The sequence below is a fragment of the Falco peregrinus genome, chromosome 9, assembly GCF_023634155.1.
Source record: "Falco peregrinus isolate bFalPer1 chromosome 9, bFalPer1.pri, whole genome shotgun sequence".
Lineage (NCBI taxonomy): Eukaryota > Metazoa > Chordata > Aves > Falconiformes > Falconidae > Falco > Falco peregrinus.
Genome location: NC_073729.1, coordinates 4,577,856 through 4,603,614, shown reverse-complemented (window position 1 = coordinate 4,603,614; position 25,759 = coordinate 4,577,856). Strand labels below are relative to the sequence as shown.

General features: G+C 50.0%; 1 protein-coding gene across 7 annotated transcripts in view; it reads left to right on the top strand.

Moving 5' to 3' along the window:
• The window catches only part of CD151 (CD151 molecule (Raph blood group)), a 38,272-nt gene extending 12,513 nt beyond the window's left edge, over positions 1-25,759 (top strand). For 6 of the 7 annotated variants that reach the window (XM_055813307.1, XM_055813309.1, XM_055813304.1 and 3 more), the window contains exons 2-9: positions 4,730-4,850; positions 10,613-10,716; positions 11,866-12,057; positions 16,621-16,695; positions 19,181-19,285; positions 20,121-20,276; positions 22,688-22,774; positions 23,585-25,759. In XM_055813307.1, the coding sequence (XP_055669282.1) occupies positions 10,633-10,716; positions 11,866-12,057; positions 16,621-16,695; positions 19,181-19,285; positions 20,121-20,276; positions 22,688-22,774; positions 23,585-23,644 (759 nt within the window). In that variant the 5' untranslated portion in view covers positions 4,730-4,850; positions 10,613-10,632 and the 3' untranslated portion in view covers positions 23,645-25,759. Of the gene's footprint in view, positions 1-4,729; positions 4,851-7,560; positions 7,661-10,612; positions 10,717-11,865; positions 12,058-16,620; positions 16,696-19,180; positions 19,286-20,120; positions 20,277-22,687; positions 22,775-23,584 lie in introns of all 7 variants that reach the window. The other variant, XM_055813311.1, reaches the window with a different exon arrangement.

The following is a 25,759-nucleotide window of genomic DNA, read 5'->3' as shown; positions in this document are numbered from 1 at the left end:
ATAAACCCCTTAATTCACAAGTATGTGTGTGGTGCTGAACGTGTAAATCCTTGCTGAGTTTGAAATTTATGCTCGCTGTTATTTAGGCTTCAGTGAGTCCCTCACCTGGGGAGTAAACAGTCTTGAAAAAATGGGTGGAAGGGCTAAGTGCTCTTCTCCTGAGAGACAGCTCTTGCCTCAAAGAGCAGACAGCTCCTCAGGTGTATTAGGCACACAATTCCTTGCTGGATACCTGACTGTCATCAAAATTAGCAGGAGTTAAGGGTCTACATCTCTCTTGTGGGATCTATTCAAATGCAGCAGCTCGAGCCAGGGTAGAAGAAAGGAGGCATTTGGCAAGCATCCCAAGGGATGACCGCAGGACCATGATGTGCCCGTGGAGATGATGTCTGGACCCAGAAGGCGCTGAGGTGAGATCCTCCCAAACTCCCAGGATGGGATCTTGCTTATTTCTTCAGAAAGGTGCTCTCCCAGTGAAGAGGTAGGGCCAAGAGGGGTCTGCCAGGTGATCTTCTTGTGGAATGTAGGTGGCTTTCCAAGTTGTCTCCACCTCTCCCAGAACCACTGTGCCCATTCCTGGTAGGAGCCCGTGATGTGCTGGGAAACATTGCTCTGTATTCCTCACCTCTCAGCAGCGCCTAAAAGGCTCGGGGCGCAATCCTTTTGTGCTGGGTGCTGTACAGTTGAGGAAGATGACTGTGCCCTCAGGAGCACGTCATCAGTTTAGACAACAGGCAGAAGAAGATGAAGGCAGTTTCCAGGCTGTGGTCTGGGGAATGTCATTCAGCAGGGCCAGATGAGTTCAGCTTCCATGGGAAGGGTCAGGGAGGAGGGGTTTGGACCAAAATCTGTTCTGTGTGCCTGCCCCGCCCCCCCCCCAGGTATAAATGACAATTCCTGAGAAGGAGCCTCTTTGCCTCACTGGATGTCTGGCTCGTGTTTTGCGTTCTCCCTAGCCCTAGAACCACAAGTACATTGACTTTCCAGCACGTTCCAACATGCTGAGATGGAAAGCAAAGCATTCCGCTTTGCATCCTGGGTCAGTGCTCAGCTTTGCCTCTTGGCTCCGCTTCCTCTTCCGAAGGGGCAGGAGGGTGGGAGCAGTGTGCAGCAGATGGATAAATGGCAGGGCACAAGGGCTGCTCAGCCTCGGGACTGAGGGTGCTTCAGAACTATTGCTTGCTTTGCAGGTGACTGTGCTGCTGTGCCTTCCCTCCTCTCCCCAGTTCCTCAGAAAGCTCCCTTGTCTGGTCTTTGATGTTTCCAGGGGGTTTTTTGGCCTGCTTCTCGATGGCTCAGGTGCTGGGATTTCCACTGTTTCAAGAGATGTTTCTGTGGTCTAGAGGCTACATAGTAATGTGAATCAACAAGTTTCTAGCTCTTACCAGAGCATTCCTTTTCATAGGGAATGGAAGCAAGGGTAAGCAAGCTAATTACAAATGAAGGTGTGTCGCCCATACTATGCTAGGTAAAGGGCTGCAGGAACCTCTCCTTGAAGATAATAGTAACTTAAAATGGTCATGAATTGTGTTAAATTTGATCTGCTAATAAAAACTAACTTCTTTCCCTTGCTGGGTGGTTTGCAAACACCCCATTATCCCACCCAGGCAAGTCAGGAAATATTACTGCTTCCATATCCCGGTACGGGCAGTAAATACGAGTTTAAGCCTTAGGCTGTGAAGTCAGTTAGTGTCAGGGTGTAGATCAAAGGATCGTTAATTCAGTACCCAAACAGACAGGTTAGGGAGGAAGAATTGCTATTCTCCATCCTGCTGCCTGCCATGCCGATGGAAACGGATTGCAGGGAGAATTGAACCTGCTCGCTGTGGGCTGAGGGTGAGGTGGCTGGGCATGTGGCAGTACAAACGACTGCAAAAGGTTTGGGACCCTTTATATTAGAAAAGCAGGGGACAGAAGGGGTGCTGGACACCATTTTCCGTTACAGCAGCCTTATTCAGCCTAGCTACCTTCACAGACATGACAAGCCATGGGATGACATGCCAAGGTTAGAGGGACAGGCTGCTAGGAAGGGCCCTTAGCCTGTTGCTCTGCAGTGTTCTGGGTACACTGGAGCATGCCTCAGATCTTACGGAGAGGAGCCAGGGGCTTCTGAGGTAATAGGAGCCAAGAGGGAAATACCAGTGAAGTACCTCAAAGGAATTAAGGTGTGTTCCTCTAAAAAGGTGACGTAGCCAACAGCCCAGCTGAAGTGCTTCTGCACCAGTGCACACGGCATGAGCAACAAGCTGCTAGGATAATAAGGAGGGCTTCTGTAGGTATGTCAGCCAGAAAAGCAAGGCCAAAGAACATGTACCTCACCAGTGAACATGACTGGCAACTGGTCACAATGAGTGAGGAGAAGGTTGAGGTACTCAACAGCACACGTCTCGAGTGGATGGACCTCAAGGCAGGGACAGGGGGAGTAAAGTCCCTCCAACTGTAAGAGAAGATCAGGTTTGAGACCACCTGAGGAGCTTGAACATACAGAATGGGACATGATGAGACGCAGGATCTTGAGGGAACTGGTTGATGTATCTCCACGATATTCAAAAAGTCATGGCAGTCAGGTGAAGGCCCTGGTGACTGGGGAAAGGGAAACATCGCACCCATTTTTTAAAAGGGCAGAAAGGGACCGCTGGAACTCTGACCTGTCAGCCTCTGGGCCTGGGAAGATCACGGAACAGATCCTGAAGCTGTGTTAAAGCATACGGAGGACAGAGAGGTGATTCGAGACAACCGGCACAGCTTCATCAAGGGCAAGTCTTGCCTGACCAGCCTAGTGGCCTCTCTGTGGCGGAGTGACTACATCAGTGGACAAGGGAGGAGCTGCAGATGTCACCTCTCTGGATTCTGTAAGGCCTTGGGCACAGTCCCCCACACAACCTTCTCTCTAAACTGGAGAGATACAGCTTTGATGGGCGGACTGCTTGGTGGGTAAGGAATTGGCTGGATGATCACATCTAGAAGGTAGTGGTCAACAGCTCAAAATCCAGATGGAGATCAGTGACCAGTGGTGTCCCTCAGGGGTCCATACTGGGACCAGTACTGTTAGATATCTTCACCAGTGACACGGACAGTGGGACCGAGTGCGCCCCCAGCAAGTCTGCAGGTGACACCAAGCTGAGTGGCACAGTGACGACCCTGAGGGAAGGGATGCCGTTCAGAGGGACCTGGACAAGCCCCAGCAGTGGGCCCACCTGCACCTCCTGAGGCTCAGCCAGGCCAAGTGCCAGGTCCTGCACCGGGGTCGGGGCAGCCCCCAGTATGGATACTGGGTGAAGGATGGAGAGCAGCCCTGCGGAGAGGGACTTGGGGGTGCTGGTGGGTGGAAACTGGGCGTGAGCCAGCAACGTGCGCTCGCAGCCCAGAAAGCCACCCGCGCCCTGGGCTGCGTCACCAGCAGCGTGGGCAGCAGGGCGAGGGGGGGATGCTGCCCCTCCTCTCCGCTCTGGTGAGACCCCCCCTGCAGCGCTGCGTCCAGCTCTGGGGTCCTCAGCACAGGAGAGACATGGGCCTGTTGGAGCGGGGCCAGAGGGGCCACAGAGATGGGCAGAGGCTGGAGCCCCGCTCGGTGAGGGCAGCTGGGAGAGCTGGGGCTGTCCAGCCTGGAGCAGAGAAGGCTCCGGGGAGACCTGACAGCCGCCTTCCATACTTGAAGGGGGCTCACGGGAAAGGTGGGGACAGACTTTTTAGTAGGGCCAGTAGTGATAGGACAAGGGATAATGGTTTTAAACTTAAAGAGGGCAGACTGAGACTAGATAGAAGAAATTTTTTATGATGAGGGTGGTGAAACACTGGCAGAGGTTGCCCAGAGGGATGGTAGATGTCCCATCCCTGGCAGTGTTCAAGGCCAGGCTGGATGGGGCTCAGCAACCTGGTGTGGTTGAAGATGTCCCTGCTCAATGCAGGGGGGTTGGACTACGTGACCTTTAAAGGTCCCTCCCAACCCAAACCGTGCTATGATTTTATGATAAATGTAGTAAGGTTGTGGAGAAACAACCTCTTGACAGCACCTTCCTGTGGCTCTGTGCCGGTCTGAGGGACACCCTGCAGTGGCAGGGGAGTTCAGGGCAGCAGTTTTCCAGCAGAACCTGGTGGTGCTTAGGACCCGTGTCTTGATTATGCTTCAGCAGTGGTAGAGGCTGAAGAAAATGGTGACTTCCTAGTGTGTGTGTTCTCTGCATGTGCCCTGCTCTGGTTTGTGCTCTGTATCCTGGGGCTTGTAAGCCCTGGGAGCAGAGGATGGATGTACACAATGAGTTCTGCCCACCACTTCCCTCTTCCCAGGCAGTTCCTGTGGGAGGGTTAGGAGAAATGATCATTTTGAGGCACTAACACCACCTGGGGCTTCACCCTGCTCAGAAGGGTCTTCTTCCTGAGCTTCTCATGGGGTTACTTTCAGGCCTTTTGCACTAGAATGAGTTGTCGTGGTGTCTGCACAGCCTTGACGGAAACAATAGCAGCATTTACAAAAGGATGCAGCAGGGAATATAAACCTGCTCTGACAGCTTCCTACCGTCCGAAGGTCTTCACGCTGTCACAGTTAGGCTCTCTCCCATTATCCAGTGCACCTTTTGCAGTTTAATCAAATGTGTGTGTAAGCTGTATTCTGAAATCAGGCACTCTTTATTAAAAGGAAGATGTGATGCCGAAGAATGTTATCAAATACCGATTCCCGGAATAATCTTTGACATGGTTCGTGATTCTCTGTATCTCTCTTCTTTTTCAGCTTTCTGCTTTCCTGAATCCAGTGGAGGACCAGAGCCAGCAAGGAGAGAGGGGTTGGAAGAGAGCACTTGAAGAGGACTGCACATTTGCGCTGGTGCTGTGAGCTGCTTTGGTGGTGAAAGGTCAGCGTCAAGGCTGTTGACTGTTGGTTTGGGGTGGATAATGGTACTCGGTAGTTGTGTAAATCAGGGCTCTTCACCTGCAAGCTTTAGAGTTCCCCTCCTGGGAAGGCTTTACTTCATGACTTCTGGCTGCTTTCTGGGCTGTGTGAGATGGGCTGGCAAGTTGATAAGCGGCTGGAGGCTTTTTCTGAGGATGTTCAGTGGGGTAGGTAAAGTGGCGGTGGTAATATTTTCATCTTACAGAGAGGGAGCTTAGAGAGGTCATGCTTTCAAAGGCTGGAGTTTAGCCTTGCTGGAGAACGAGGTCTTCAGTCAGTTTGCTGAAGGTAATAGGTTATTGGCCTACACCTGCACTGTGCATACCAGGGAGGGGACGGTCGTCTTTGTTTGCCCAGAGCTGCCTCCAGGCCAGGGTTACCGGCCCAGCTCACACAGATAAACTGCAGCATGGTGGCAGCATGCCCGCTGCGTGTGCGAGGTGGCTGTATTGGCAGAGGGCTGACAGCGTTGGACTTGCAGCCCTTTGCGGGCTCCATTTTCATAGCAGGATAGGTGCGGAGGGGTGTCCTGCAGCGAGTCTTTCTTGTGCATGTTGGCAAAGGTGTTAGAAGTTACCTAACTGCTGGCATACAAGTTATTATGAAATAGACATTACGGATGTGTTGGATATCAATTTTCTTGCTATCATTCAAAAATCAATACTTAAAAATAATGACGCTTTTAATGGCCTGGGAGCTATTTCATTTGCTTTGGCATGGCTTCTTCCCCATCTGTCAGACACTGCTTTAGGGCAGGTTGTGCAGAAAAAGCCTGCGGGCCTGGCTTTCTTTGCTGTTTAATTAAGTACTGTTACTGTGCAAGTTGAGGCAAATGTACCAAGTGATGTCGGTGATGACTAAATGAAAGTCTCGCCAGCAGGAGTGTGTGTGTGTGCGTGCATGCCACGTGCTTTCTGAGCTGGCATGTGGGTGCACGCCTGTGTGGGCCTTTGGGCCTGCAAATAAAAATACAGTGGTCTGGCGTGGGATAAGCAGAGCAAGTCCTGCCATTGAGGTTTTAGGTGGCTTGATGCCACAAAACAGCGGTTTGGCTCCAGTTCCAGGTGCTGAGCACCTGGGAACACAAGCACTGCACAAACTGCTCAACTTCTGGTGGATTCCTGTTACCCGGTTTGTCCTAAGGTTCAGTCTCAGTAGGATGAGAGCCCAAGAAAATCAGACCATGGAATGGCTTCACTTTTGAGGTGACCACTGCTTTGCCTGGCAGTCATGCACTGTGTATGCTTACCCAGCTGGTGGGTTGTGGCTTGCAGTCAGGCAGGGCAAGATGAGCTCACTCTCTTTTTCTTTTTACTTTTTTTGAGGTATTTGTATATGTGGGTCATCCTTTTCCTTCTTGCTTTTTGTGTAGGTGCTTCATTATTACTCCATTCTCTCATACTTCATTACCAGCATCTTGCAATCTTTGATGTATTTGAGCCAGCACGTCTTGTAAACGGTTGGCAAAATCACTTTACCAGATGTTTTCTCTCATTATAAGTATGGATTTTACTAACCCCCAAAGAGGTGGTTCCAGTTCACTGGCCAAAGTAGCCCATACTGGCAAAACCACTTTTGAGGCAGTGAAATGGTGTTGCTGTAGGGCTTTTGCCAAAACACCTGTCACCTGGAGCCTGTCCTGCCTGCATTCCTCTGTCAGCAGGGGTTCTCAGTGTAGATCCTTACAACATCACTGGGCTTAGGGGAGGATGAGGATCCTGCACTGGAGAGGAGGAGCAGAGGCAAGGGACAGACTAAGGGACTTGCCCAAGGCCATGCACAAAGTCTGTGTCAGAGTGGAGAACTGGGTTCGAGCTGTTCAACTCCCAGTTTCTTGAATTAATCTTCAAACTGTTAACCCTCCCTTTCAGGCGCAGTTCTGTTGCACTGAGTTTGTCCTTGTTTTTTCCTCCCGTCTTCATGTATTTTGTTTTAGTTAGAGCATTTTTTCTCCTGGTCACTTACATCACAGTGTGTGTGGGCATAGTAGGAACCTGTTGTTGATTTCTGGTGAATTACATAAAAATACCTGTATTCATTGTATTAAACATCACAGCCTGTATCCCATGATTGCTTGCTTAAATTTAACTTGCTGATGAAGCTCCTGTCTATGGAACTGGACCAAGTGAACTTCATTATGGGAGTGCTTTTGGTCTTCTAACCACTTTTTCAATTAGCAAAGTGCTTCCCATTATGAAGCTCATGTCTAATTAATATGTTTTAATGCATTGGTAAATACACCACTGTGGCATAGCTTGCCATTTTCTGTCCACTGGAGAGCTCATTCGCAATTACCGATGTGATTCAGAATAGACCTTTGCCTCAGCATTTTAAAATAGGATGCAACTGTGTGTGTTAGCTGATGTTGCTGCTGCTTGTCTGGTTTCAAGAGTGATTTGTGTTCACTTCTGAGGGTCTGTTATAAAGATGACTGAAGCCAAGAGACCCTGGTCACGTCAGGGAATTCAGGATGGGGCCCCCCATGTTCATCCCAGCGCTGTGGTGCAGCACCGGAGGCTCAGAGCCCTAGGTCACACTTAGCCTGCGAGACGGATTGTGGCTCTCCTTCCTGCTGCCTGGGCTCTTTGGGAAAGGCGTTTCTCTGGCGTCTCCTGCCCTTACTTGCTCTGAAGACCAGCACAGCTCCGTACAGCCTAACCCTGTCTTTGCAGGCGACAGGAGGTGCCAGGTCACCCTGTGTGAGGCAAGGAGCACAAACACTTCCAAAAAGAGGGTCTGGAGAGAGCTGCCTTTCCCTGAATAGCTCGCTGGGTGAGTCATTAAGCATGCAGAGACAGCCAGTGCCATAAGCTCTGCTCCTGGCTAGGAGGGATAGATCAAACAGGAGACAGCCCTGATTGCTTTCTGATTCATGACCTGCCATCCCTGCGTGAATCACCCTGCTTTATAAACCTGCAGCTGTTCCCTGCCAGCTTTCTGGAAACAGGCAGATCCTCTCCTCCCAGCAGCGAAGTCGAGCCGCCTGAAAGACTTGTACGTGGTGCTTGGTGGAGCAGGACCTGCTCTCGGGGGGAGTTTCAGACTGTCATCTGAGTGCAAGTACAGTCTCAGTGGTGTGTCTGCCCAGTCCTCAACCAGAACAAGATGCCGCTTGGTCTGGGGTTTCTGAGCTCTCAGATTGGAAGGAGGGACAAGTTAGCATCCCTTGCTAGGGCCCAGCACCTGCTGTATGGTCATACATGGAAATACCTGCAGTGGCCTATTTTTGATGGGGGACATACCTTGAGGGGAAGGGGAAAAGGTTCCTGAAATCCTCTGGAGCAAGCGGGGAACTAGGCCAAGGAGCCAGCCCAAGGACAGGAAGCATCATTACCTTCCCCAGGCTATCAGTGATAGGAACCAGGGTCAGTTTCAGCAAACTTGGGGTGCATTTTCCTCTACAGACAGCGCTGATGTTAGAAGGGGATGGCAAAAAGCCAAGCACAGCCCTTAGATCTGTTACTGGAGGGCATCTCTCTGGTCTGGGCTGAGGTACCTGTTTTGGGTTGTGCCAGGGTGTGTGGCTGTGGGAACCTGCCTCGCTGCTGCTGTCTGTTCTGTGGCTAAATGAAGCCTCTGGGAACCGTAAATCTGTCACCTTCCCTGAACGTTGCATTCACAGGGCGTTTTCTCATTGAGAATTTACAAGTCTGTTCAGTGCCTACGGTACCAGCAGCAGCCATTTCTCCTTGATGCCCCAGGCCTGTTTCTGCTGCAACAGGGTAATTAATCTGAGCATCGCTGGAGGTTCTGATTGCTTCTGAAGATAGCTCTGAAGAGTTATTCTCCTTGATATACGCCACCATCTCGGAGCTGTTCCCTTTGCCTGTGAAACAGCCTTCTGCTGCCAACTGTTGTTGCCAGATGTTATTCTAGAGAGAGATGTTTTCTTGTGAGATGGTGAGGGGAAACGGGCACGGGTGGGACTGCTGGCATCTTCTCACCCTCGCCTTCCCTGTTAGCTTAATTTATTAGTTTCTAAAGCACAGGCCTGGCTGGGGTTTTCAAGTGGGCTGGCGTGACGTGAAAGGAAACAGTTCCCTGCAAGTAAAATAAAATTACGCCGCAGAATGGGCAGCTGCTGTTCCCAGCCTTGGTACATCTGCCTGTAAAGCCAGGTATTAGCAGTGTAGTGGCAAAGATGCTACTGACTGACCCAGCCTGAGAGGCGATCGATGTGCAGCCTGGCCGTGTGTACCCTTTGCTCACTTTCTTTTACTGTCAGGTGTTTGGCAGTGGGCTTGCCAAGGTAGATGAGCGTCTGTATGGGTTGCGTGGCTGGGTTGCAGCTGCAGTGGGTCCCCGGAGGAAGCTCACATCACTTGTGGGAAGAAGCTTTGTCATCTAAGCGAACATGAAGCCTATATCTCTGGAAAAAGGGAGAGACTGCTCGCCTGCCTGCTTCCAGGGAAACTGCTGCTTTAATAAAGCATTTTGCTCTGGTATGCGTGCAAGATGTTTGCATCGTTCGCTGCTGGCTGGTAGGGGAGGAAAGGGGAGATTTTTTAACTGAATGCAGGAGAGATGGTGTGGATTTGGTTGCACTTTTGCAAACTACCTCACACAGATGATACTGGCAGTGATGCTCTGGGCAATGCTTTTGTCCGGTCTGCCTGGCCAGGCAGTGGTGAGAGTATTTTTTTTGTTTTTGAGAGGTTCAGGTCTTCTGGCATCAACAGGCGACAGTGAAGTGACATGGAGCTGCACTTGCTGCAGAGCTACTTCAGGGAAACCTGCTCAGGAGTGTTGCAGATCTGTAACACTGCACTGGGGCTGACCCACAGCGGACTCCCATTTGTTACGTATCTGCAGCGGCGTTTTATGCTGTCAGATCATCTGAAGCCGATGGTTATGTTTCTGCCTCTTAATAGCTGGGACAGCTGCCCTAGGAGACAGTTGGCTCCTGGGAAGGGCCATGAGAAATAAGCAGAGTGAAGAAGAAAATTCATTATTCCAGTGTATTGCTGGGGTTCAAAAAGGATAGGGCATTTGAGTGGATAACAAGCATGTTCCCAGTTACAGTTGCAAAGATTAAAAATAGCTCAAACTTAAGAGAGGGATCTATTTAAGGCAGTTGTAACTAATGCCAGTGAGGAAAGAATATTCTTTGGAGACAGATTATTCCGTAAATGTCAAAGACAGAGGTTTCTGTCACTGCCTTCCGAAGCAGCAGTTACAGGCTGCAGGCAGGAGCCAGATAAACGAAGCCCCAGACTGGTTATCCAGAAAAATCTTGGTTATTTCAGCTGAAATAGGAAGAAGTGAGCATGAACTGTGCTGAAGTTTCCTCACCGTAATGTTGATCACAATTCATGGTTTTGGCTTGACCTTTTGCACAACGGTGGGTCTGATCCCTCCACTGCAAGTAGTGATCTGAAGGAAAATGAGTCTCCCGAAGTGACAGCAGGATGGAGAGAGAGGAGGAGGATGAAGGCAGTACAGGAAGGCCACTGGCTGGTACCATCTGCCTCCCTTTCGCACTGCGCAAGGTCTTGTGCCGTGTAGGTCACCCAGATGGATACAGGAGCTCTTTATTTATCAAGCAGTGTCTGATGCACTTCAGCATCCCTGAAGTCAGTTGAACGGCTTGCTCACTGCCTTACCTCAGCAACAGGTTGGAAGTGTGAGCTCTTGCAGGAGGAGAGCAGTAATGCTGGCCTTTTGGGAGAGGGGGTGTGATGACTGACTGACTCAAGCTTTTCTGATTATTTTTTTTTTCCCCAGGAACTCACTGAGCCAGAAAGATGCGTGAGTATACCGAAAAGAAGGAAACATGTGGGACCATCTGTCTCAAGTACCTGCTCTTCATCTTCAACTTCTTTTTCTGGGTAAGAAACTTCAGTCTGTTTCAGAGGAACTGACAGGGCACTGCAGTTTTGGTGTCAGGAGTACAGAGATCTTGGGCTTGATGAAGTCTTTGGCAGAAAGCACTGACATCAGCGGTACACAGATTTCATGCTGTGGGCTGCAGTCCCATCCCTTGGGCTCGCCTGCCCAGGCTGCAGAAGTTACGGTTTGATGCTGTAGTCTCTGGCTGTTTCTAGGTCATGTTACCAAGTATAGAAAATAACAGGGAGCCGGAAAACAGGCTTTGTTTTTCACCTCGCGTGCTTTTTCAGAGAGCCTGAGGACTCCATTGTCTTGCCATTTCTCTCCTCAAAATGGCAGAGGGAGTCCTGGCAGTGGAGTGAGACAGCTAGAGCAAGGATAACAAAACACCTTCTTGCAGCTGGGTCCGCACTAGAGCTTCCCAAAGTCATGCTTTCCACCAGAAAGTTAGTGATGCCAAAGCATTGTCTTTTCCTTTGCTGCCTGGGACAGCATTGGAGTGTCCGTGTCAGACCTTTAAGGAAAACTGTCTGAGCTTACTAGAAGCTGCAAAGAACCCTCCAGAGACACAAGGCTTGCAAAGAGAGAAGGGACTGCTAGGAGTCTGGTTGGCTTCTCCGTGCTCATTTGCTGCAAGGGTTAGAGTTTAACCAGCCAGGCTGTTTAGCTCCTTGGCTGCTTTCTCCCCAGATGTATTGTCTAGGAAGGGGATACTGGGCATGGTTGTCATTTATGGGTAGTATTGCTCCCTGACAAACAGTGGAAAGCTTGCTGATGTAAAGCTGTTTTCTTCCCCTCTGCTGCTGGGTAGCACCCCGGTAGACATTGTTTCCTATTTGCCCGGTGTGGCTACATTTGGGAAGGCTCAGGCCCGAGTATGAATTGCTGTACACAGGTAGATGCTTCAGATAGCATCCCAGGCAGCCCAAGATGCAAGCTAAATGGGCTGCCTTGAAGCTTGGCTCCTCCAGTGGACTGGGGCCTGCTCCTGGTCCCAGTGAGACCTCTGGGAGTCCTTCCTTTAGTGTAGATCATGAGCTTAGCTTCCAGAGCTGAGGCACATCCTGGTATCCCAGCACAGTTGCTCTGGGAGATGAGGAAATTCATACATCAGATGCCCTTCACCTGCTTGCTTCTCCCCTCCCCAGCTGGCTGGCGGGGCCGTGATGGCGGTGGGCACCTGGACCCTAGCTGAGAAGAGTGACTACATCAGCCTGCTCTCCTCCAGCACGTATTCGGCAACTGCTTATATTCTGGTGGTGGCTGGGGTGGTCGTCATGGTTACTGGCATCCTTGGTTGCTGTGCCACTTTCAAAGAGCGTCGGAATTTGCTAAGAGTGGTAAGTTTTGCTCGGTGGTTTTGTTTGGGGGAGCATTCACCCCGTTGCCTCTTGAACCCTGCTGGGAGGGAGGGAAACATCTTGGCTATGTTCGGCATCAACATTGTTTGTTTGTCCTAGAGCAAATGCCCCCCAGGCCTCCTGCTCCTAACAGCACACTGTCCTTGTCCTAGGGGGCAGGTTCTGCTGCAAAGCATTTCCTTTCATCCACCCAAAGAATGTGCTTATCACTGCATGGTGCAAAAGTACCAAGTACAGTCGTAATACTTTGTGTAAGGATGTCTGCTTGAAACCATTCAAGGCAAAATCTCCTGGCTTTTGTCTCTTCTTTCTTCCCTGCCCATGCTATATTCTCTTTTGGAAAATGGGAAGAGAGAGGAAAATATAAGACACCTGCAACAAATCTGGCTTTTAATAACAGTAGTTTCATGCCAAGTGAACACCTTTTTTCAGTTGGTTGTCAAAAATCAGAACATTTCCAATGAATATTTTCCTTAATTGCAAAGAAACAATTTCAGTTTTGCTTCCACAAAAAAAAAACCCAGGCCAATCTGATAATCTGTTCCTTCTTTTACGCTGTTCCCTGTGTTACTTCCTGAGCTCCCTGCTCAGCCACCTACGCGGAAGTTTTTGACCAGCCCTAGGGTTTCTAGTCTGCTTCCTCCCTCTCAGATCTCCGTTTCGGTCTGGAGCGTGGCGCCAGTCCTTTTTAGTATCTGGGCTACAGCGGTGAGTGCAGTGACTGAAATAACAATCAGTGGTTCTTTGCTTTCACAGTTACAGAAAAGGATACTTCAGCAACTCTTCACCAGCTCCCTCCTTTGCAAATCCTCGTTCACCTGACTGTCCCATTTCCCCCTCTTTCATTTGGCTAGAGGAGCAGAAAATGGGAGTTGTGAGCAAGCCTGATGCTTGTACCACTGCTTTGAAGGCTTTGTAATCCCCATGAGAGGCAGAGTAGGGTCGGGAAGGGAGGATAAAACACAGAGGAGTGCATTGCTGGTGCTTGTTCATTAGGCTCCTGGTCTGTAGCAGTCTGGTTTGGCCTTGCTTCACTTAGTCTCCACGCCAAAGAGATCCCCCTTTGTCTTTTTTTGCCTCAGCCAGAAGCCACAGATCCAAATCCGGTGGGTTTTTCTTTGTTATTCTGCTACAGAAAACTAATAATTGTCTCTTGGGAACAAAAGGTCACTCTGTCTCCTTACACCACGCGTCCTTTTGGAGTGGCTGGTTGTGACAGGCCTATTGTCTCTTCTCGCTTGTGCTCTGCTTTGGTTGCCGGTGAGTAATCTGCACAAGAGAGAGGGCTGTGCTTGCCAGGGCTGGGTGAGCCTGGCGGGGGGCCTTTGCCAGCTCTGAGCTCAGACAGTAATTCTTACAGCTTTGCAGTCAGTGCCCTGGGGTCTGTGCCAGCCCGTCCCAATTTCTCTCTGTACCAGACGCCCGCATAAGTATGGGAGGGAGTGCTGTAAGCAGCAATCTCCGCTCTCCCCAGGGCTTCCTTGGTGGTTTTAGAAATCAGTTAGGGCCAGCTTTGTTTGTTGTTTGTAAAAGGTATATCAGGTTTTTTTAGGTTTTTTTTCTGCTGAAGGCTCAGGAAGCTGTGAATTTTTTTGCTGCTTTTCTGCCTATGTGTTTTATGGGCCCACTTCAAGGCTTTTCATGGTATTTCATTGCTTATCGGTCTCAGCCGTGGTACTTTTTTAATGTCATTGCTTATTTGCCTTCCTCATGTCCCTCCTTCAGACCACATCCGGTGATGTCCTGAGGTTTGAGCAGTAGATGTCGAGTTTCTCTGGCTCCATGAGGAGGCACGGCAGTGGGTCCGCAGCCTGGCTGGCCGTGATGCTGCAGTCCAGCTCTTCGCAAGCACACAGACCACTACTATCTTATACTTCAGTCAAGATGCATGCTTTGGTACACAAAAATACGCAAGCAGGAGTCACAGAAAAGGACCCATCAAATACAAGACTTGCATGTGAAGAAAGAGGGTGGCTTTCTTCAGGCTTGGCTCCTCACACTGCCACTTCTAGTTAGCTACCTTGGATAGGGAGAAGGGAACACACGTTGGTTATGATTTCTGTTCTTGCCACATTTCAGCCTGGAGCACTCCCTCTGAAGTGAGATTGCTGATTTAGGAGTACGGTTGCTGTATATTTCTTCTTCAGGTAGTAGAAAGTTCTTGAGTGATTTGGATTGTAGGCGGGTTGAACCATTCTTTGGGTTGTTCAGAGATAACGCACTAAATCTTGGTGCTTCACTCTAACCCTTGAGGCTGGATGGAAGAAATCTGGACCCTGTAGATCTTGAGGAGACACCAGATAGCCCTGACTCTGGCTTGGAGCCAGAGTAAGAGTAAACTTTGCCTAGAGCCCACCCAGGTCCAGGCACGTGTCTACCACAGGCTTTTGGGTGATCCCACATTTCTGTCTTGTTCTTCAGCCCCTCAGGAAGTGAGTAGGGCATGTCCCTGCAGCTCGATGCCAGAGCTGGCGTACTCTTCCCAGGGCAGAGCTCTGTAAGAAAGCCCTGCAACTCCTGGTGAAGAGCAAGGAGAGCAGCCCTGTACTCTGTGTGTGTCCAGAGTGTGAGCTGCTGCTCCACCATGTCAGCCCGATACTTGGAAGCAGCCCTGAGGCAACGATGAGACTGAGATAAAGATAATGATGCAGCGTATCAGTAGAGACAGGTTGGATTCGTGGGTGGCAGATGCACTAACTTCCCTTAACGAGGTTTTACAGGGCCCTTGTGACTCAAATTTTTTAAGGTCTGCTGGGTGTCTCTTTCTGCCCACCGTGAGCCAGCACGATGAGCTGAGCTGTGATGACACATCTCAACTCTACCTGAATGCCTCTGACATGACAACACAGAGCAGGGAAAAATAAAGATTTCCAGTTCATTGGTAGTTCTCAGCATCCTGACCCCTCCTTGTCAGAGAGATGATGTCAGGGCAGTTAGGGCATAACTAGATCCCAACAAAAGAAAGCCAGCCTTTGTGTCAAGGCATGCCAATCCTTTCTTGCCCCCTTTCAAACTCCTCTGAGTGTTGGGACCAGCCTTCAGCTCTCCCGCACTCCACTGGGTGACTCATGCTCCTGGTATGAATGGGTACCTTGTACAGGGTCTGCAGAGACCGGCAGCGTGGGGCTGGGGGGGGACCTCTGAGATAGGGTGCTCACATTAAAGCCTGGTCTGCAGATAAAACACAGCTGTCCGTCCTTCGTCCTTCGCAGCTGCTGAGTCCCAGCAGGGGCAAAAGAGGAGGCCTGAGCGTTTGTGTCTGTCTTGCTTTACTCCTGCAAGGGGCTTGGCAATACCTAGCGGAGGAGGGTGCGCAGTGGGAGTGCCACAAAAGGCAGGGCGTGCTGCGTAGCTCAGCTTGCTGCCTCCAGGTCTTCACTGTCCTGCTTTGTGCCAGGAAGAGATGGTTTGATGTCCGGTTACGTTTGTAGGGAGCAGTTTGCTCCGTCCCTTGGGAACAGCCGTTTCTTAAGGTTGGGATAAAACAGAAAATGGGAGCTACTTTGTTTGTTCTGCCCTGGGGAGGCCAGCTCTTACAAGGACTTGTTATGGCTGGAACTGGTGTCCCCTCAGCTTTATCTACAGAAAGATAAATTTAATAACGAGGGTAGAACAGCCTGGATCTGTAAGGAAACTGTTCGTTGCTGCCCAGGAGCAAGGCAGGGGCTGTGTGTCAGAGCAGGGGTTCTCCCTGGAAAGCTCTCTTTGGCCCTATGGAGAAAGTGGCCATGTCACCCTCTGTCTTCAGGCCTGCCCAGGCCTTTTAACCTAGTACCCACGTTCCTCCGTGTAGACTTGGCTTCCCTTCCTGTTTGTGGGTAGGAACGGTGCTCCCAAACAGTCTTCTGTACTGTCCGTTGGATTCTCCTTGTAGTAAGCAGGGCACATCCTTCTCCATTTCACTGCCATTAAGCCCTTGTAAGAAACAGTCATGTTCTCTTCTTGGTCTTCTGAGAGCTCTTCTCACTTTGAGTTTGAGATACTGACCTTTTTCCTCTAGATCCTAATTCAGAAGAACATAATAGCCACAGTCCTGAGTGTGAATCAGTTGCTTTGTTGAATCATCATTATAACATACTCCTTCGTAACTTGGTGAAGTGCCCTGAACAATATCAAAACAAGCAAAAGTTTCAGATTTTTTTCGTATTGATGACAGAATCAGATGTTTTCTGTGATAACGAGTGGTCATCGGGTTATCCAGCAACCGCTTTCCTTTTATCCTGTGATCTCATCTCAGTTGCCTGCACTTCTCCATTCTCAACATCCCTCTGGCTTTGTAAGTTAAACTCACACTTGCTGCTGCTTGTCTTCAGTTATCCTCTGACTTGGTTTGTTTTTTTGTTTTGTTTATTTTTTTTAATCAGTGGGGTTGTTCCTTTCCTACCCTGCTGAGGTCTTAATCCCAGCCCCTGCCTTTGGACACTGCTGCAGAAAGAGCATCAATGAAGAGTGTGTTGTGCATTTTACCAGCGAATGAAAAGCTGGTTCCCAGCATCTCCTTACGTTCTGTTCTAATGTCTTGCTTTCCGCATTATTTTACAGTACTTCATATTGTTGCTGTGCATCTTTCTCCTGGAGATCATTGCTGGAATCCTGGCCTATATCTACTACCAGCAGGTGAGTGGACATTAGTCCTTAGAGACTCAAACCAGGGAGGGAAAACAGCTGGTTATCATCCTGTTCCTCCAGCCAGAATTGGGCTTGGAGGCTTGGGACATGGGGTCTGGTTGTGGCTCGCCTTTCCACATGTCTCTACTCACTCCCCTCCCTGTACAGAAGACCTTGAATTATTTACTGGTTTTGACAAAGCGCTGGTGGTTACTCTAGGAAGGCTGCTCAGCCTTGCTACTCAGCTCCTCCATGTTGTTCACCCCTGTGTGCTGGTTTTCTGCAGAGCCTTGTAGAAGACCATTTTTGAGGCTGCATAGATATAGGAGCTTTCTTAATGCCCTCCAAGGCGTAGTGCAAGCAGCTCAAATCATGTTAGCGCCACTTACTGTGTTCAGGACATAGGAACGGTTCCTGCTGCGTCCAACAAGCTAGCACCATACTTCTGACCTGGCAAAGATAACGAATGGTCGAGCTGAGAGGTTCTTTCAGGTCAAGAAGTTTTTGAGAGCTTTACTGAACTGGCCCAGCTGAGGGGCTGGAGAAGAGCGTAGCCTCCCCACAGCTGCAGTTCTAGCCTGGCACTTTTTGCAGTTGCAGAGAGAAGAAGCTGAAGTCATCGCTTTGGTTTCAAAGGGAGTTTAACCACCAAGGCACAGACAGCCTGCAAAGTTGCTCTCATGTCTGGAAATCGATTGGAAATGGCAAATTAGGGTTGTTGTCAACTGGCTGTCTGAAAAGCAGCTGGACGTCCCATCGTGTTGGCTTCGCTGCCAGGATTCTTTGCCGTTCCTTTTTCTCTTGGGCCTTCTGTGTTTTGCCTGGCTAAGATGGGCGCTGGCGGTTTGCAAGGAGCCGAAGAGCCGTGCTGGCTCCTGCCAGGAGGGGCAGTGGTGCCAGTGTGCGTTTGTACCAGGGGAAGATCCACCTGGCAGGCATGGCAGGGAGCCAGGGTCCGTCCGTCCGTCCATCCGTCCATAGGCACGAGGTTCATACATGATAACGGATGAAGAGCTGATCCTTGGGTTGAAATAAGGGACAGCATATTCAGAGCTGGACCTCCAGTGCCTGAGATTGCTTGTGGGCATCTCTGGTCAACAGCTGCCCTTCCCTTGCCCTCTGGCTGACAAAGACCCCTCTTTCCTGGTTGCAGGCTGCTTGCTCTGTTTGCCGCTGGTTTTATTTCAGCCCTTGCTTTGGTATCCAAGGCTTGTGTGTGTGTGCGCTAAACTGTTTCTTCTGTTATCTCTGTTCCATGCTGCAGTTCTTCCCCGTGAGCCCGCAGGTAACTGCTTTTCTCCCAAGTAATAATTCTGCTAATGGACTCTCCTCTTTATTTGCCTCTGATGCCTTCCAGCTGCTGAACCTTTTCCTTTCTTTGTATTACACTAAGTCCTTTGCACTTCTGTAGAGCTTCCCAGCCCAAGATCTCAAAGCATTTTGCAAATGTTAATGAATGAAGCCTCATATCGTCTCTGTGAGGTAGGTGTTGTCCTCACTTGACGCATGGGGTTGGAAAAAAGTGTTTCAAAGGGAGAATAAACTTCAGACTGTATTTTGCAGTTTGGCATAACCAGATGTTTGACCTCTCATTTACTACTTAATGTGTAGAGTAAAAGGTGTACAGAGAGGCTGCCCACTTGTTTCGTTCATTGACCCAATCTAAAATGCATGTTGACATTGTTTATTGGTATAGGAAACTTAGCATTTCATATTTCATAGGTGTTGACTAAAGCAGTGTTGCTGTATGAACCAGGATGGCAAAAAAAAAAAAAAGGATGCAGCTCTTTGGCTGTCACCTGGATGTTTGAGAAGAATTCATGTAGATTTAAAAGAGCCTCCACAGGATTAAAAGTTTGAATCCAGTCACCTGAACATGCCGGTGGTTTATGATGATGCTTTCAGAAATTCTGTACTTGCGGAATCAGGCTTTGTCTCTCTGTCACTGTTACCAAAAAAGGCCTTGCGGTACTTTTGCAATCGCACGCGTAATTCCCTCCTGTGGCATCCTTTTTGATGCCAGTACAAGAGCTATTCAGACCGTGGCTTCAGGCCAGCATGCCCAGGACTCTTGATTTCTTCCTGCTCCTGGACAGAGTGATTTGTCACAATATTTTGTCACGGGCTTCAGAGGGAGAGGAGCACACATGGTCTTGTAGGCTTACTCATATTTTAGCAGGCACAGTTTTGTATTCTGTTTTGATGCAGGCATGTCTTGGCAATCTTACATATTCAAGGGGAGGACCCATATGGTGACGTGTAACACAGGCTGAAATTTGGTCCAGGAGCACATTCTTCCAGTTACTAAAATGGAGGCATGATCTGTGATCAGTTGGAAATAAGCCTGTCCAGTCCAAGCTCGGAGGATGATCCTGAAGGAAGCTGTAAGCTTCCACTAGGTGCTCTGCTTTCCTCTTGGAGCATGCAGGGCTCTGGGTCACTCTGAGGGGTGACTTTGCTTTGTGATTTTATCCCACGTGTCTCTTCCATTCAGCTGAGCATGGAGCTGAAGCAAAATTTGAAGAACACCATGACCCAGAAGTACCGTAAGGAGGGAGAAGAGAGTGTTACCAGTGCAGTGGACAAATTGCAGCAGGAGGTGAGTGTCTGCAGAGGCAGGGAGAATTAATGCAGGGCTTAAAATCATGCACAAAAGGCATTGTGGGCTCCTGACACCCAGGATACAGATGTTTCTTCTGTGTGCGGAGTGTATGTTCTGCTGCTCCTGGTTCAAGGCAATGCTGGGTGAGGTGCAGGGCCAGGGCCATGCAACCGGCAGAACTGCACGGCGGCGCGATCCCTGGCGCCCAGCAGCGCTGGGGAGACTACATGTGAATTGCTCCCAGAGTGAACCGGAACAGCCAAGTCACTCTGACAGCTGTTTCTACTTACCACTTCAAAGCTTTGGAGGAGTTGCTGACATTTTTCATTAAGCTCCTCGGTGCCCTGGAGAGCAAGAGGTAATGAAAGAAGAGCCTTCTGTTGTGGTGGTGGCTGTGCCGGGCTCGGGGGTTGTTCAGGTGAGGGCTGCTGCAGTTCTGACAGGCTGTCCCACAGAAAGGACAGGCACTTCCAAAGCTTGGGGCCTGCTGTATGCATACTGCCATTGTAACCGGTAATTAAACTTACCCTGTTGTCACCACTAACGCTCTCCAGTCCGGCGGTTAATTGCTGAGGCAGCTGCAGGTGTGCTCTGGTTACAGTTCCTCCCAGCAGTAACCAAACGCCGCAGCTGCCGAAAGATGGATGAAGCTGGTATTTAGTGACGGTCTGGGGGGGCGTATAACACGAAAGCGACTAATAATTACAGGAGCCTAAAAAACCCCAAACAAACCTGTGGTATAGCTGGAGTCTCTCTGCAAAGGCTGGTGAAGCGCAGGGGCAGAAGGAGGTTGCGGTGCTTGCAGGCTCAGCCTTTGCTCTGTGTGTTGCAGTTCAAGTGCTGCGGCAGCAACAACTACACAGACTGGGCTGACTGCGGGTGGATCAAGTCCCCGGAGGCCAATGGACGGAAGGTCCCAGACAGCTGCTGTAAGACGATAACCGACCTGTGTGGCCGAAGGGACCATCCTTCCAACATCTACAAGGAGGTAAAGAGCCAAAGAGCTTCAGAGCCGCCTGTCACAAAGTGTGTAAAGGAGGCGGGCAGGGAGCGAGGGTGTTGGGTTATTGCTGCAAGCTGTCGGTAGGCTTCAAGGTCAGTGGGATTCCTTAGAAAGCAGAATTCATTTCTCTAGCTCAGCGTCCAGCCGTCTAGGCTATTATTTTATATGTAAATATTGATAAAAATAATAAATTACATTTCTTACTAGAGTATGCTAGCGATAGGGGGAAGTTGGGGAGAGGTTGTTGGTTCTGGCAAGAGACTTGGATGTGAGCCCTACCGTTGCCGCAGCTTCCTGCCGTTGGAATTACTCGGTGAGGTGCAAATGGGAACACTTCTGGTCCTTGATGGAGATGGTGGGATTGGACCTACGGCACGAAGAAACAGCATGTGGGGAAGAAAGAGGGCCCTGTAGCAGATAAATCAGGCCAGCTCGGGTGGGCTGCAGTTTGGGCTGAGCAGGTGGCTGGAGTTGAGATGGAGGGGCTGGGCTGTTTTCTGGAAGCAAACTGAATCCCAGACTTGAGTAAGCGAACAGGTAGCGCTCACACCATTTATTCATCCAGTTTGCATGAGGCTGGTAGAAGTTCGTGCGTTTATTTTGGCACCTTCCAGTCCTGCCAGCTGGCTTTAACTTGCTGACCGTGATGCTTTCTACGGGGTAGCATAGTCCTTTTTTTCCAATCAGTGGGACCAGCCCCTTGGCTGGCTGTATGAGCCTGGGGAGCAGCAGCCAGAGCTTTTTCCTTGGTCCTGTCCCCCTGACCGTTAGGGAGGGCTGTGGATGAAGAGGTGGCCCCTTGAGAGCAGGTATTTCTTCTCACAGTCTGTGCTTTGAGCAGCACTCGGAAGAGGAGTAGGAATTAACATCCGCATTAAGACAAACAAACAGCTAAAAGAACCAACCATATGTCTTTGTGGAACGAACAGGGAGATGAAGGCCAGTCTTTCTGATCTACCAAAGCCCCTCTCACTTATGGCTGCTTGGCTTGGGCTTGCTCTTCAGGAAGAAGACTCTCCCGTAAGAGTCTCCTTCTCTGGAGACATTCAAAACCAGTGAGTGTGCAGCCTGCGCTAGGTGACCCTGCCTTAGGGGGCTGCGCTAGCTGATCTCCAGAGGTCCCTTCCCACCCTGACCAGTCTGATAAGGTTTTTGCCTTCCAGGCGAGACCCGTTAGTGCAGAATAGAGTCCAAGGGCTAATGAGGTGTTTCTGAGAGCGCAAACCCACAGCCGCTGGAGCTGGAGGGGCAGGGCGGGCAGTTCCCATCCTCTCCGTGCTGTGTGAAGCTGGAGGTATCTGCCCCAGCTGCACTAAGAGAGGCCCTGGTGGGTGCCAGATGCGTTGGGCTGGCTCTAGGGGAGTAAAAGCTGTAAGGGGAGATTTGGATCCACAGTCAGATGCTGCGTATCATGATAGGAGGTCTCAGTCAGTGTTCAGAAGGGATTTTAGTGGCGTTGGGGAAGAAAAACCTAGAAAAGGGTCAGGTCAGGGAACAGGACTAACTGCTTCGTATCAGGGCAGCTGGGGCTGATGCTAAAACCTACTGCTGGCGTGGGAAAAGCGAGGCCTTTGCCATCCCTCCCTGGAGGGCTGTGTGCTCGCTCCTCCCCTCTGCCCGTGTGCATCTCAGTGTCCGTGTTCACCGTAAACTCCTGGGACCCCCAGCACCCTTGGGGCTCTGCTGTAGCCTACGCAATAAATCCCCCTGACGTTACCATGGAAAACCTGCCTCGATAGATTAAACAGTTTATTTAAAGGGAACTCTTCCATAAAAACCCAGAAAGTACTCTTACTGATTTATTTTTGCCTTATGACAACAAAAACTTGGGCTTGAAACAGGGAGGGAAAGGCCACGCTGCCAGCCAAGGCGGCAGTTGCAAGGCAGAGGCAGGGAGAGCCTGGCTTTCCAGGTTCACTCTGAAAGTAATCGCTGTCCTAGAGAGCGGTGGGAGGAATTTGCTCTTAAAAGGCTCCTGTCGTTAGAGTTCTTGGTACTGAATCCACTCAGGAGCATTTCCTTGGCCATTTGGTCTGATGGGGGTAAATAGCCTCTCCAGGCATGTGCTAGGCAGCGAGTGTGGGAACCTTTTTCCACGTATCTCTGAGAAAAATGACACGTTCCCGCCGTATGATGTGGCTGGTTCTGCTGCATTTCTCCCACCCTGCTCGCAGCTGCCTTGGGTTTGTTCGATGGTTCCTGAGCCAGTAGGTCCAGAGCAATACAAACCAGCAGTTTACATCGTCAGTGTAGTTTTTCCAGTGGTGTCGGAGGAAGAGATTGCTCACAGATGCTGCTTTTTATAGCGTTGCTTTCAAGGGTCACAACCATTGGGTTAACGTGAACATGAGGTTAAAATGAAGCTGATTTTCCATGTCCCTCTTTTCACCCTGCAGAGTGGTTGCATTACCAAGCTGGAAAACTTCATTCAAGAGCATTTGAAAATCATCGGGGCAGTGGGGATCAGCATTGCTTGTGTGCAGGTAAAAGGGCTGAGTGGAGTTTTGGGGCTGCTGGGTAGAAGTTAAAGGAACCCCAGAGCTGAGGGAAGGAAAAAAAAAATCAAATGTTTTAGATTTTTCCCTGCCTGGCAAGGAGAAGTTGCCAGGTACTTCGGGGACCCAAGCATTCACTAGCTCCAAAGCCTTTTCTGGAGGTCTGTAACATTTACTCCTGGTGAAGGAGAGCTGCCAGCCGGGCAAGGGGGAGAGTCTGCTCCTGCTCCGAGCTGTGGGAAGGGCGGTGCTGGCCGCAGCAGGAGCTTTGGCAGCCCGAGAGAGACCTCTGGTGGGGTTGTGCCGTGGCAGCCCGCGCAGCTGAAGAGCCAGGCTGGAGGAGTTTCCTACCCTGCTCATTAGGATTGTTGTAAATCATGCAGAATTTCTCCCTCGGCTGTGTCATACTGAAGAACGGCGCTGTGGGTCTGCGAAGGATTTGGGAGAAGGTGATGAATAAAGGGGTAGGATGTGGAGGCCCCCCCCTCCCGTTTTAGAGGGGAGGGCAGAGGATATTCTTTTCTTCCAGATGCAGATGTGTCTGGGAATTCCTCATCTTTCCCTTTGTTCTGGAAGGCAGCCAAATTACACCCCAGAGAAGCTGCTGGAGATGAATTACAAGGATTAGCACAGATTATGTTCTCTCTTGCTGCCTACTGTAAGCTGGAGTGTGGTGTCCCCCGGCAGGAGCTAGCTGCTACTTCAGTCTGGGTCCAGGCTGTTACTTTGCAAGCTGCTGCCTCCACTGCATCCGTTCTGTTTTGTCATGCATTTCTCTCTTCTCTTTACCCCCTGTAGATCTTTGGGATGATTTTCACCTGCTGCTTGTATAAGAGTTTAAAACCAGAACCCTATTAATAGCTGTGGGAACTCTCGTCGCTCCCCCTCTGCCACCTCCCGTAGCGCCTGCCACCCTGACCGCTCTCCACCACCACCACAGAAGTGTCTGTAACCTGAGGACTTGGCTCTGTAATTAAATGCCTCTCGAACCACGCGCGCCTTACCTGCCTCCCCTGCGGGGGAAAGTCACCCTCCTTGTTGTGTGCAAGGCAGCCAGGAGTTCAGCGGGGTCCTCGTCATTGTCAAGAAACCAAAGAGCTGTGGATCTTCTGCCAGAAGCTTTAGCGAAACAGTCCCTTGATACAACTCCGAAGCAAGATTTATCCAGGGCCATTTCTCTTGAGGCATTTCCTGAGCTAACAGGAAGGTTTCAGGATGCTATACAAGAGCATGGCTCGCTCCCTGAGAAGTGGCTTAGCAGCACCAGGCACTGACTGTGAGGAGGGGTGATGCTCCTGTGCTGAGCTGGAGCCAGATCCGAGTCTCCCGTACCTTGAAGATTTATCTCCCTCCTCCCAAGTGCGTGCCAGTGTCCTAACACAGCTGTTCTCTGCCCGAGGGGTGCCTGCCCGGTGACTCGGGGCAGGAGCTACTCTCCCTGCTGATCAGGAGCACAACTCGGTGCAGTTGAAATCTTGCCATGACTCTGACGTTGCCATGATGTGGGTGCCTTAGGATTTCTCGGCAATCCTTCCTCCTCTTCCTCGAAGCTTCCCCCAGCACAGTGCCATTAGTGCCACGAGAGGCCTTTTATCTCCTAGCGATTCTGGAGCAGCGATGACGGACCGCTTTCCAGTTCTTTGGGGTCCAGTCCGTATTTATCGAGAGGCTTCCAGCGTGGGTGAGAGAACTTTGTTTCCTCCTACCTATCCCCTGCTTGAGGTTTCGTGAAGAGCTGGTCTGTTTGTGGAGCTGGCACATCTTGCTACCCTTTGGCCTGTTCGGTTTGTGGAAATGCCTTCCCCCATCTCTTACCTGCTGAAAGGTGCCCTTGGCTTGATTTTTCTAATTAAAATCTCCAGGCTTGTCTCTCTTGGGCAGGAAATTAATACATACAAATGTCTTATCAGCCTCCAAAGAGCTCATTAAGCAGCTGAGGGTTTTCTGGCTTTAATGAGATCTAGAAGGCCACTTTACTGGTTACTGCTGAGAAGGTCCCCCAGTGTACTTGGTAACTTGGTACTGCTGGGTTAGCCGTCTGTTTGCTGCAGAGGAGCAAGTTTTAATTAAATACTCTCTCTGCATTGGGATCCTGGGTACATACAGGATGTAGACGTCGCCACTGCCATGGCCTTAGTGCCACCATGATGCTAACAGGGTCTTAGCCTGAACCGATAGGATCTTGTGTGCCTCTTGGCTTGTTCCCACCTTCCTGGTAGGCCTGTTCCACCCACGAGAGGAAGGGCTGTGGGGTTTTGGCATTTCAAAGCAGTGGAGACAAGCCCGTCTATAAACACACACACCTCTTCCCTCTCCTGGCCTTTTAGTGGTGCCAGCTGAGCCCTGTCCCCTCGGCAGCAGAAAGTTAACAGGAGCAAAATCATCCAGGCCCCTAAAGGGTCTTGGCAGCATCGTGGAGTTTTTAGTTCACAGAGCAGAAATCTTGGACTGGTGCTAAAGGGTGACAAGTTAAAATTCAGAGCAGGTCAATCTGAAACTCCCCCATCAACGTCAGCCCCGTGAAATAATCCTTAACTAATGCAGAAAGAGAGGTGGGGAAACTGAGGTGTATCCTTGGTTCCACAGCAGTAGGAGAGAGGGGAAAGAAATCTAAATTATTGTGTAATGATCTAAAGGAGAAACCTCTAAATTACTTCTTGTTTTATAATCAAGTTCCTGACAAGTATTGACTACTAACTAAGAGGAAAATATTGAGCATGTTGCTTGAAGCAATATTTCTAGTTTCTTAAGCATATCTTCATAGCTGCCCTCACCCATTCCCTTCAAGTGTGTTGTACGGGGTTGGGAGGGGCCAGGAGGAGTGAGATATGAACACTGAGTTGGCTTGTGTCCATTGAGTTGTTTTATACTTTTTCTCTGTGTAATAATATTTGTTGCTTTTTTTTTTTTTTTTTTTTTTAACCCAGTTTTAAGTTGCTGGCCAATAGAAAAAATAAAGCTTAAGATTCTGTA